Source organism: Anomalospiza imberbis, chromosome 13, assembly GCF_031753505.1.
Source record: "Anomalospiza imberbis isolate Cuckoo-Finch-1a 21T00152 chromosome 13, ASM3175350v1, whole genome shotgun sequence".
Classification (NCBI taxonomy): Eukaryota; Metazoa; Chordata; class Aves; order Passeriformes; family Viduidae; genus Anomalospiza; species Anomalospiza imberbis.
In genome coordinates, this window is record NC_089693.1 from 12,907,003 (window position 1) to 12,918,516 (window position 11,514).

At 35.8% G+C, this 11,514-nt stretch overlaps 1 protein-coding gene and 1 long non-coding RNA gene across 5 annotated transcripts in view; one reads left to right on the plus strand and one right to left on the minus strand.

Annotated features, from left to right (window-relative positions):
• The window catches only part of UNC13C (unc-13 homolog C), a 137,929-nt gene extending 129,035 nt beyond the window's left edge, over positions 1-8,894 (plus strand). For all 4 annotated transcript variants that reach the window (XM_068204004.1, XM_068204005.1, XM_068204003.1 and 1 more), the window contains 3 exons: positions 5,476-5,568; positions 6,301-6,460; positions 7,375-8,894. In XM_068204004.1, the coding sequence (XP_068060105.1) occupies positions 5,476-5,568; positions 6,301-6,460; positions 7,375-7,660 (539 nt within the window). In that variant the 3' untranslated portion in view covers positions 7,661-8,894. The remainder of the gene's footprint in view (positions 1-5,475; positions 5,569-6,300; positions 6,461-7,374) is intronic.
• LOC137481973 (uncharacterized) lies at positions 8-1,958 on the minus strand. The gene is made up of 3 exons (XR_011003814.1): positions 810-1,958; positions 275-324; positions 8-56 (listed from the first exon to the last, which is right to left on the minus strand). It is a non-coding gene; the product is annotated as an uncharacterized lncRNA (long non-coding RNA).
• Positions 8,895-11,514: the final 2,620 nt, after the last annotated feature.

The following is an 11,514-nucleotide window of genomic DNA, read 5'->3' on the forward strand; positions in this document are numbered from 1 at the left end:
CAAGCTGGAAGACAGCCAGCAGCCAGCCCAGAATTTCAGGGAAAGCTCCAAGGCTTCTGCAAAAAACAATATATTTTGTATATTGACAAGGGCTCTAAACAAATTGGACAAATTTCAGGTCAGGCAGGAAAAGATCATTTTAACCAAACTTGAGCTAAATTCAACCACATTTTCACAATCAAGACAGAACTCTAAAAGCCAAAGGATAAACTCTCCCTATACTTCTGCTGGCCTATTGCATGCACTTTCCCACTCCATGGTACACTTACCTTACCCTTAGTCTGTGCTGAGACCAGTACTGGTGAAGCTTCTCTTAAGTTACTCCTGAAAAAAGAAGAGAGAAGCAGTCACCTTTTTAAGTTGTACCTTCCCCTTTTAAACTACTTAAAGTATATCAAAATTAAATGGCTATGGTTTAGTTTAGCAAATGCCTTGAGTCTTCAGTAATTGCATAAACTATAGCCAGTGCTGTTTAGCATCAACACTAATAATATTTGAACAAATATTATTTTAATTCTAGCAAATTGCATAAAAAGACTCAGTTTCCTGAATTAGTTCTCATTTATTACCACTGATTTCTCCAAAGTAAACACCACTCTTGCATCTAAAACAGTTATTTATTGGACATAGACAAATATTTTTTTCTTACAAATTTACAGCAGCTCCAGTTCACAAATGTTGTTAGAGAATAATACACAATGGCAGGATTCTGCACTATATATTTTAGCTTGACTTAAAATAGATTGTATCACTTAAGCAGAAAAATCAATATTTATCTCACAACACAGAGCTCATACCACAACCCCTACTTGGGTTTTTACAAGGCTGCAGAAAGGGCTTTGGTTCAGCTGGTCTGATTCAGATTTCTTCATTCTTATGCCAGACAATTGAAAGCTAAAAAGGCAAGATGCACCTGAAAACAAGAAAATGCAGTACCCATTCTCATTAGGTAAATATGCTTATCTCTAACAGTAACTCCATCCTTGCCTTGTGAAGTCACCAACACAGGGAAGGAAGTTAGACAATCAAAAATGAAGACAAATTATTTTCAACTGCCAAGCCAAAATTCAACTCTGTTTTCCTTTGCAACCTGTAATTGTACAAAGCAAAGCAGAACCTCAGTATTTCATAAATAAATGGAATGACATTAACAATAATCCGATATTAACTATTGTTTAAATATGTAGATGGATGACATCATACTACAGAAAATAAAAATTGCTTAAATTGTTTAGCAGCTCTTATAGGTGAAAAAGACCTTTATTTCTTTTGCTTGTCAAAACCATTGTATTATTAACTGTCATATTTTGAAAGCTATACCTGTATTCTAACAGGAAATTTAAGTCCTACAGAGCACTTCCAGTTCTCTCATAACCCATACTTCAGACAGAATTTAACTCAAGAAATAATCCCTGCTTCATCCACTGAAGTTTCAAATTGAGGTCAGAACCATGTGTTACACAACCTTATTTCATGGGAAGGGAAAAAAAAAAAAAACACACAAAAAAACCAAACAGAACTGCTTTACAAGCTGCAGAAATCAGCACACTAGTGCAAGCAACAAACAGGAAAGATAAGAACAAAGAAGAAACTTACCGAATTACAACTAATAAAAGTATTCCAGCATATGCTGATAGCAAAGCAAATGCACTCAGAATAGTGGCAGAAAAATAATTACTTTTATAGTACACATTAGTTAAAACCAGACCACTGATAAAGCAGTAGGTTATTACAAATTATTCACTTAAGAGGCTTTCACATTAGAAAATTTCTGGTTGGCCCTTAAATGAAACAGTAAAGCACCTATATTAAAAAAATGTTGTGTATCAGTCTCCTCTAGGTCTTCAAGAAAATAAAGGCAAGCTACAGGTAACCATCAGTTATATAATATCAATTTTTAAAAATAGTTTCCCACTGGAAAAAGAGCATTCCATACATATAGAAACCTCTTGAGAGGCCTGGGTGTTGTCTGGGTAAAACACTGGTCACAATACATGCATATATAAAAATACATATTAAAAAATATACATACACCCACAGAGGGATAGAGGAGGCCAGTTGGATCCACAGCTCCCAGATGGAAGGTGGCTCATGCCCAGTTTCTTTGCCACATGGACAGAGCAGCAGCTGCAGCTCTGGGGGTCCCAGTGAGCTGTGCAACTGCAGCCCTGGCTGCCTGGAGCTTTCCCCAGCAGAGATGAAGGGAAAGGCCTTGGCTGGGGATTCCATGCCAACACTCACCCCAGGACTTCCTACTCACACCACAACATCCTGCTTTTACGTTATGTTCTGAGTGCCTCAGATCCCCGCCTGACACCACAACAATTCCACTGGGAGGGAATGTACATTGATAGTGCGGCTTTGCACAACTGAGGAGAGGCTTACAGATGCTGCTGAATCTCCTGCCAACCTTAATTCCATCCCAACAAGTGATTCTTTACACAAATGATTTACATTTGCTAATCAAATACAAACTTAAATCTTTTCAATCTTTTTATGGCAGCATGATGAATAAATGGTTGCTGAAGTAATCCTTCAAGTACTGAACTTAATTCTCAAGATCCCCCAAAACAAATTATTATCAACCATTTGTATAGCAACTTTTTGAAGCAAGGCCCATGTTGAAGTTAGTGTCATTATCATTATAAAATCACTTTTCTCTGCTGTCTTGCTTTTCTCTAGCACACATACAGAACAGATCATCATACAGAACAGATCATCATACAGAACAGATCATCTGCATCCACCTCCTAACAATTCAGCTTTAACTTACTCTTTGTGGATTAAATGAAAATGTTAGAAAACGCACTCAAGATTGTGCTCCAAATCAGTCTTAGGATCCTCTGAAAAATAACTCTATGAGTCATCCTGATATTTTCTCTCCTAATAAATTAGCAGCTCTAAACCAGACAGGCTGCTCTCTTAAAACTTTCCTGGGTCTTGGGTTGTTTTTTTTTTTTTTTTAAGACAGAGGCTAAAACATTGACTCATAATTGACACCAGCTGATAATTTCAGTGATATTCAGTATCAGCTTAACTCATCTTCCACTGCAGTGAGGGGTTAATTATTATTAATTGTGATTGGGAGAGGGTTCAAGAACTTCTCACTCTCTCTCTCAGTACATTCAGTTTATGCTATCCATGCAGCATCCCTAAGATTTCAGTGGTACAAATTCCTGTTTCCCTTCTCCTGACTGGCTTGGCATTTAAAGCTTTTTAATTGGAACAGAGTTACAGTATGTTCAACTCAAACTTCAGAGCTGAAGGAAAGCTACAGACGTAATCAAAAGCATCATTCATAATGAGGTTCATCACCACAAAAAGTACCTGTGCTGAGGTTGAATTCCATGTATTATGGAACAATGTGAAAAGGTAGAATTTCACAATATGAAAGGATGAGACACATTAATGCTCTAGGATCTCCAGTCCCTGCTCTCTTTGATTTACTTTACAGTATCACAAAGCCAATGAGAATACCCTATATATAAATATATATATAGTACTGGATTCCTATCCTGGGCAAGCTGCCTTCTGAATTACAGGCATTGTCTGCATTTAATCCAGGTAATCCACAGAAATATAAGGGAAGGCTTTTTCACACAAGTCAGCACCCAGGGTTAAATGAAACTGCATTAAAAACCTGCTACTCACTGATTTATGGCCTAATGACACTGTGTTTGCAAGAGAAAAGGAAACCAACTTCATTACTTTCTCCAAATGAGAATTTCCTTTTTCTTTCCAAGTAAAAGCAAATTTTACTATAGTCACATAATACTTTGGTCTGTACTTCCAAATAAAGCCATTCTATTAGTCTTACTATTTAGCTTTTCTGGTCTATTTGGTCCACCTTTTTATACAAATTCTTTTTAAAATTATGTGTTATTTATTGTGAGCAAGCACCAACTCAAAGCTTCCATATAGTACAGTTTTAAGTAATCATCCAAATACAAGAAATTTAATTACTGCCACTGAAGCTAAACCTCTTGTCATTCTTGTCATTAAAAAACTGTTATCTAATAAGTTTCTTATTTACATGCGGTCCAAACGCTCTGACAGATAATGAAATATATCTAACAGCAAAATTTGTACAGGTACCCTGCAGTTCAGAAGTGGCAGCTGTAAATACAGTAAGACATTGACACTGTGCATTTTTAAAACACTCCTGTGTTTCAAAAGTAAATTCACAACAAATCAAAGCCAAACTCACCTGAAAGCTTGGACATGCACAATAATGTTCAAAGATTCTGAACCTGTTAAATGATCACCAGATCTCCACATTTTGATATATCAGGTAAAAAAAGCTTGTTCTCTGAAGCAGTAACACTTGGGGTAAGAGTACTTAATTAACCTTGCAACGCTTATGCCATGTAGAGAACATAATTACAGATCAGGCCAAAGCAGTGAATAAACATCACTGTAGAGCTCGTTTCTAGAAAGCCACTGGTGAGGAAATCCAGGAAGGAAAAAGATTATGCATGATAACAGAAGTAACTACTCTAGTTATAAACTAATTCAAGGGAGAAAATCACTTTCCCCACTATTATTACACAACATACCCCTCCCTCTTCTCTGTACCCCTTCCTTAATTCCTGTATGAACTGCTGGAAAAATTCTACAGGAATGTTTGCTTCTCTTCACATATAGAGGGATGAGGAACCTAATGGGTAAGGAATTCTTGTATAAATAAGAGGAATATAGAATCTTTTCTCTGCTACCCACAGAAATAGCAGCCAGTTTTTAGGGGTAGAAATTTATTATGTGGTTCACAGGAGATTACACTGGGGAGCAAGTGCAGTTCACAGAATTCAACATTCACAGTCATCCAATCAAAGAACAAGTAAATATACTCAGTTTCATTTATGTTTTACTGTCATGATAATACATTGTGGTACCTTTCAGGACAATATTTAAAGTCCTTTTAAAGATTCATTCTATACAAACTGACTTGAAACCTCCCCTGGTTCTCAAAAGCAAAAACATTAAAAAGTAAGTTCCTGGTTCTCCTCCCATCCCTTCAACATTTTCTTTCATTTTTAAGCCCCTCTGTCTGTGCTAGTGCAGAACTTCAGTAATTTGTTGAGACAAAACCATCAGCAAAGGATTCATAAACAGTGATATAGAAGTAACTTCCCAAATACACACTTAGCAGTAAGATTTTTGGGAGGTATATGAGAAACTTGACAAACCCACCAATTCTGGCATTTCAAGATGCAAACACACCTAATGACAGCCAGAATGGAAGGTTCCAGATGAACAGGATTTTTTATTCTACCGAGGCACTTTCCATAGATATTTGCAATTGCCCAGTTTTTTGTGGCAAAATCATTTATCAATCTATAACTGATTCCCACTGAAATGTGAAACATGTCAGAAATGTTGAAGTGTTTCTAAAGGAAAATAACACTCACCTTTGGCTGTCTATTTCTCTTGATGCATCGAGAAGCCAGGTGTGCTAACGAGTAATTCTTGTTTCAGGTCAAACTGCTAATAATTCAGTGGGTGAGATATCTGTACAGGTGGATGTCTCTACCCATCCTGGAACTGGTGAGCATAAAGTCACTGTGAAAGGTAAGTTTCAAACAGCCAACTTTAAAAAGAAAGAAACAACAAAGACCTAACCTCCAAACACTACATCCTAAGTCAAACATACCAATACTAAAATAAAAAGTGATAAGTATTATAGTACTTGAGAAACTCAGAGTACACTTCAGGTGATTTGGAGTGCACTTTTTCCTTGCTCAACATCAGCACAAGTTCAGATTATGCAGACAAGTACTGTCTATGCTTCTCTGTGTAGAAAATTTAAAGTTATTATACTAAGTTATAGAGTTATAAATTAAAATGTGTCAAATTATACTTCTCAATTGCTTGTGCATAATTCAGCTTCTAAAAAACTACAGCAAAGCTGAGTAGTAAATGATTGCACCAAGTTTTAAGAAGCTGCATTTTTAACAAATGCTTTTGTTCTGCACAACCTGAATTTCAGAAACACAGGATCATTTGGATTAGCATAAGCTGATTTTTTTTAATTGCAGTGAAGGTAGCAGGCAAAAAGAAGCTGTAAAAGAAAAGGATTTGTAAAATACATATTTATATTTGATACTTTTGAGCTTAGAAGTAGTCAGACGACTTTACTTGGCAGGGAAGAGGCAAAGCATCCTCCTAGGCTTACCAGGTATTGATATCCCATAGGAAAGCTCTCAGATCACCTTTCCTGGCTATACCAAATCATACAGAGTAATTAAATGGAACTCTTCCAATGGAATTTTATTTAATTTCATTTCTTTTTTCTCTTTATAGTTGTAGCAATTAATAACCTAAAGTGGCAAACCACAGCTATGTTCCGGCCGTTTGTGGAAGTTTGCATACTGGGTCCTAAATTAAGTGACAAGAAAAGAAAACATGGAACCAAGACAAAGAGCAACACCTGGTCACCTAAGTACAATGAAACTTTCCAATTGTAAGTCTTTTATGCCTAGAAGTTGCATATTTTTTGAAATTTTCCCTAAAATACTTTTGTCTTTAAACCACTAATAACAAAAAAAGCCATCCTAACATAGATATATAGACACCATTTCAAAATTATTTACTAATTTATATCTTTGTTGTACGCGAAAATGAATGGCAGTCACCAAGCTTTCAGTCCTATAAAACCGGGTTAAAATGTACAATCAATTTCCCTACAGAGGAATAACTACTTCTCTCCCTAGGAATCTATTGGCCTAGGTATTTCTTTGGACAGAAGCATTAGTTATTATTTCCAGATATCTGGCCTTCATGCCTGTAGAGATATCAAAATGAGTATTGGGTTGTGCATGTGTTAATAGTATTGTTTTTCTAATGCTGTTACCATTTAATCCTTAAATCAGTAAGAAGCTTCCACCTAACCTGGAGTTTTAAATTTAGTACTTCTCTGCCCTTTCCTGACACCAATTTATTTTCTTCCCCTTACCCTCCAACCCTGACTAAAAACCAGTTCACTGTCTGTGTCTCACCACAAAGCTCCTTTTGATGCCTGCTGGCAGGGATTTTCTGTATATTTTGAAGCTGATTTAAAAGTCATGATGCTGACAGTTGGGGAACCAGCTGAACATTTTTTGTACTTTCCAGGGAAAGGTAACTGCCTGTTGCAGCTATTGAGGGAATTCTGTTTCTGTTGAGGCTGCTGAGAACAGAGGCTCCATCACCAATAGGTCTGAAGGGTTACCTGTGTAGAAAGTTTAAAATTAGATATCCTGTTGTAACAAAATGGAACCACGAAACTTAAACTACCACTCTTACTTTAATTTGCCTAAGATTTCTAGAGTGAATTTAATTCCTTGGGGGAATTAAGGTGAACTTCTTGTTCTAAACTTACATTGTTAATCCCCACAGCCTGCTGAGTAACGAAGATAAGCCAGGAGCCTATGAAGTGCACCTGTCAGTGAAGGATTACTGCTTTGCGCGGGAGGATCGTGTTATCGGCATGACCGTCATCCAGCTGCAGGCCATCACCGACCGGGGCGGCTGCGCCGCCTGGTACCCCCTGCTCAGGAGCATCTCCGTGGATGAGACTGGGCTCACAATCCTTAGAATACTTTCTCAGAGGAACAACGATGAAGTTGCTAAAGAATTTGTAAGACTTAAAACAGAAACAAGAGCTGCTGAAGAAACGGCCTAAAATATCCAAGTAATGCAAGATTGTCACCGCCAAGAACATAAATACAGCGCTGTTGTCTGACTACTGCATGCATGTGCAAATCTGTGGGAATGTTTAACTATGTTTTCAGTGTTTGCCAGTACTTATGTACTATATTTGCAAGGTATGTCACGGAGCTGTATATCTTTTATACATATTTTGGTCTTTGGTAAAGTAATTGTTCCAATGAAGTGCCAAAACTAAGATTAAGAGTAAATGTTCCATCATCTGTTTAAATGTTGATTTCACCTCATCACAATTCCATTATTTTTTAACATTTATTAATAAGTAAGTAGCTTTTTTAATTGATAATAGGTTATCGCTGTTAAACTGTGTTGCTTGTTCTAAATTAAGTTACATCCCTTACTCTTCTTTTAAAAATGAGGTATACCACTTTTTTTCAAACTCTCATGTTATGCAAGCCTCATTTTAGGTGTCTTACTGATGACTTTTTCTATCATTACTACAGATGCAGTTACTTATAGAAAGTGTTTGTAATTTTATAATTACCAATATAAAGTAATGATTTTTGCATAAAAACTGAAAAGGATGGAAATATTTTATGCTAATCTCTTTTTCCAACCTTTCATAAATATCACTGTGAAGAAATGCTGTTAAAGCAGGTTCTCAAGAAGCTGTGCTTATCAGAGTTTGTTACTGATGTTTGATATCTTGAGATAACTTTGTTCTTCAAAACTGCCACGGTAATATCATATTTGTATTAAAAGAGTAAGTCAGTATCTGTAGAAACAGGTTGCTGTACAGTACAGTATATGTGCTTTTAAAAAGTGATTTTTTAAATGATATGGTACTGTACAAGGGGTAGTTGGAATATGTAATGCCAGTTTGTGGTTTGTTTCTAGAAATTGTTTATGAGAAGAAAAGATGCTGTTAGCATTTTCACTCAGAGTTATTAACGTTGCTTTACATACTTAGCTGTAACATCAGTTAAGTGCTTTATTTCTTTAATTTTTTTTAGAAAAGTTCAACAGTTTGTACTTATGCAACATTACTATGTATTGCACTAAAGCAAACTCTGTGTCCTGTAAATATATTTAGTGAGGAATTGTAAAATAAAGTATGCAGAAACTGCTTTCCAGTTTTGTCATTTGATATTATTTATGTAACTCTTGGTTTTATGTGCATGTGAAGCCCATGGAGTGGGCTTACTATATAGCTTTATAATATATTAAAGTATGATTTGCACTGTCTGGAATCTGGCTGTTTTATAAGTATAAAATTTGATATATCAGTGTCCTAAAAATATAATTAATTAGGTAGGTGTATATACACACACACATATATAAAAAAAATGTGCAATGCTACACATTTGTCAGTGGTTTTGGTCACAAGCATTTCTCATTACACAGGTTGGAGTTTTCAACTTTGCTTAGGGAAAAAGTAAGTAAGGGAAGGGAGGACACATAGTTTGTACGCTGATGGGAGCCTTCTAAAAATCTAACACATGACTCCACACACGTAAACCAGGAGATATTGGTTAGATGTTTAGATGATATATTAAGGTCTTTCAACATCCTCAAAATTCTTCCTTGAATACTAAAAATTAGATTTGTCATAAGTATATTTAGACAGTTAGAGAAGTTATGCACTGTCTTTAGAGAGTTAAGAAAACTCACCTAAGATCATAGATGTCAAATTGTATTTCTGCCAGGTATAGCCCAAAGTGTCAACAGTAGGCACAGACTCTGTTTACAAGATTTGATGTAAGAAAACATCAGCAGATTCTGTTTCAAATACAAAAGGAGAATAATCAAGAGATGAGGTGGTTCCTGGTACAGAACACTGTTGTGGACACAATGCAAAAAGAATTCCAGAATATATCATTTGTGGCTCTGTGAATTAAACCAGAAAGGCTGGAGTAAACAGCTTCTGGGTTTTTTTTACCTGGAGCACTTTAATCATATTTTTCTGTGGTTGTTTAGTCTACTGTAAAATGGCACACATTTTAGTGCATAATGGAATCACCACCCACTTAACTGTTTATCCCCGAGACTGGGGATAAAGGAATAACAACAGAATCAGTCAAGGCAGTAAATTACTGCTTGTAGTGGTCTCCCTCAGCTGCATGCAACAGAAGCAATCAGGCAAGCTGGTAAAACCATCCCTTATAATCCACAGCTTTACACAATACCCTTCCGTGTTTCATTGTTTCTGACAGAGAAATATTTATAGATCAAAAGTTGTCATGTGGAAGATAAGAGGAAAAAGCATTAACTCTACAGCACAGGACCACTTTAAACCTTGTTATGAATCAAAATACAAGTAAATGCAATAGTATAGCATAAGCAGCTGGACCTCACACATTTCATATAGTCAAAATGATTGACATGGAAGAGTTTTCAGTGCTGTTTTAAAAGCTGTTATAATCTCTTTTAGGGAAGTAAATATCCCATTTAAAAAATCAACTTGTGAGAATTTTCTTAATTCAGCTGAGCTAGCCTAAGCAAACTGACAGCTGTTCCCCCAGCTTCACTTCTCAGCAACTGATGCGACCAAAATCCTACATGGAATTCTGTTAGCATTGGTTAGTTAAGATAGCAAATATACATACATGCTCTTAGGGAAATGAAGGAGGAAAAAAGACAGCAGAGAACAGCAAGATTAATTTGAGAACACATTTTCCATTCTCCAAGGAACAGTTACTACATGGAAACCATTTGATGTGCACCTGAAAAGATGCATTCAGAGAAGTCTGTCATATGACAGCTCTTCAAGTCAACCTGTACACTCAGAACTGACACTTTTACGTAAAACTGTTCAATAAGGACTGAGAAAGATTTTTGCCCTTTTTATTTTGTTTGCTAGGATGAAAATGTAAGAGCCAAATACAGAAACAGAGTTAAATTTTCCTCGTAGCATTTTTTAGCTAATATCTGACAAAAGGAGAGAAGTAGTAATGTAGGAATTAAAGACATATAAGAAACTAAAACTAGCAGCCATTCTGAATCTCAAACACCTTATTTAAAATAAAGTTTTTTCCTAATGTCACATTGAGATGACACCTGAATGAAGAACACAGTGCTGGAACTGGCCTTTCCTTTGCATATGGACACTGCACCCAGGAAACTGCTAAAATACCAAAGGAAATGTCTGTGAGATGGAACTGGATGTGCATAGTTCTTCATACCTTTTATGTCTTCTGGAGACTTAAACTTGCACCAAAATAATCAATTCATGGGTGTTGGGCTATCACCAGGAGGCTCAACCAGTACCAGCAACAAAATATTAAACATTTTTTCAAATAATTTTGTCTGTATACCGGAAGATTCAAGAGTCTTTTCATAAAGAGACTTTTCATAAATGCCATGATTTGGCTTAGGTAGACTTAGTGATTTACTTGAGAAGTAAATCACTTTTCTTTTACATAAAATAATAATAGTAGACCAATAATTTCCATTGTTTTTCTTCCATTTGTTTTACTAGTTTTCATTTATATTCTCATGCTAATGACTGTAGAAATCAAATTTCTATACAAATACTGAAAACAGAATAATAATTTACCATTACTGCATTAGTCTGAATTAAATACACATTTCTCACAAATCCCTTGAAATCTAAAGACCTGAACAAATATGGGAGAATATTAAGTTATCGTATTAAATTAAATTCAGCTAGCAGACATAAAATCAACATAAATGGATTCAATGTTGTTTGTAAAATATAGCTGGGCAAGTGTTGGAAAGCATTCAGTTGTTCACACATGCTTATTTTGATGGTATTCTCATATCACTTTGCATTTTGGCACCAGATTTATGTGATTGACTTGTACTATGAAAAATTCATAGAAATGAATTTTCAGGAGACAAATCCTAAAT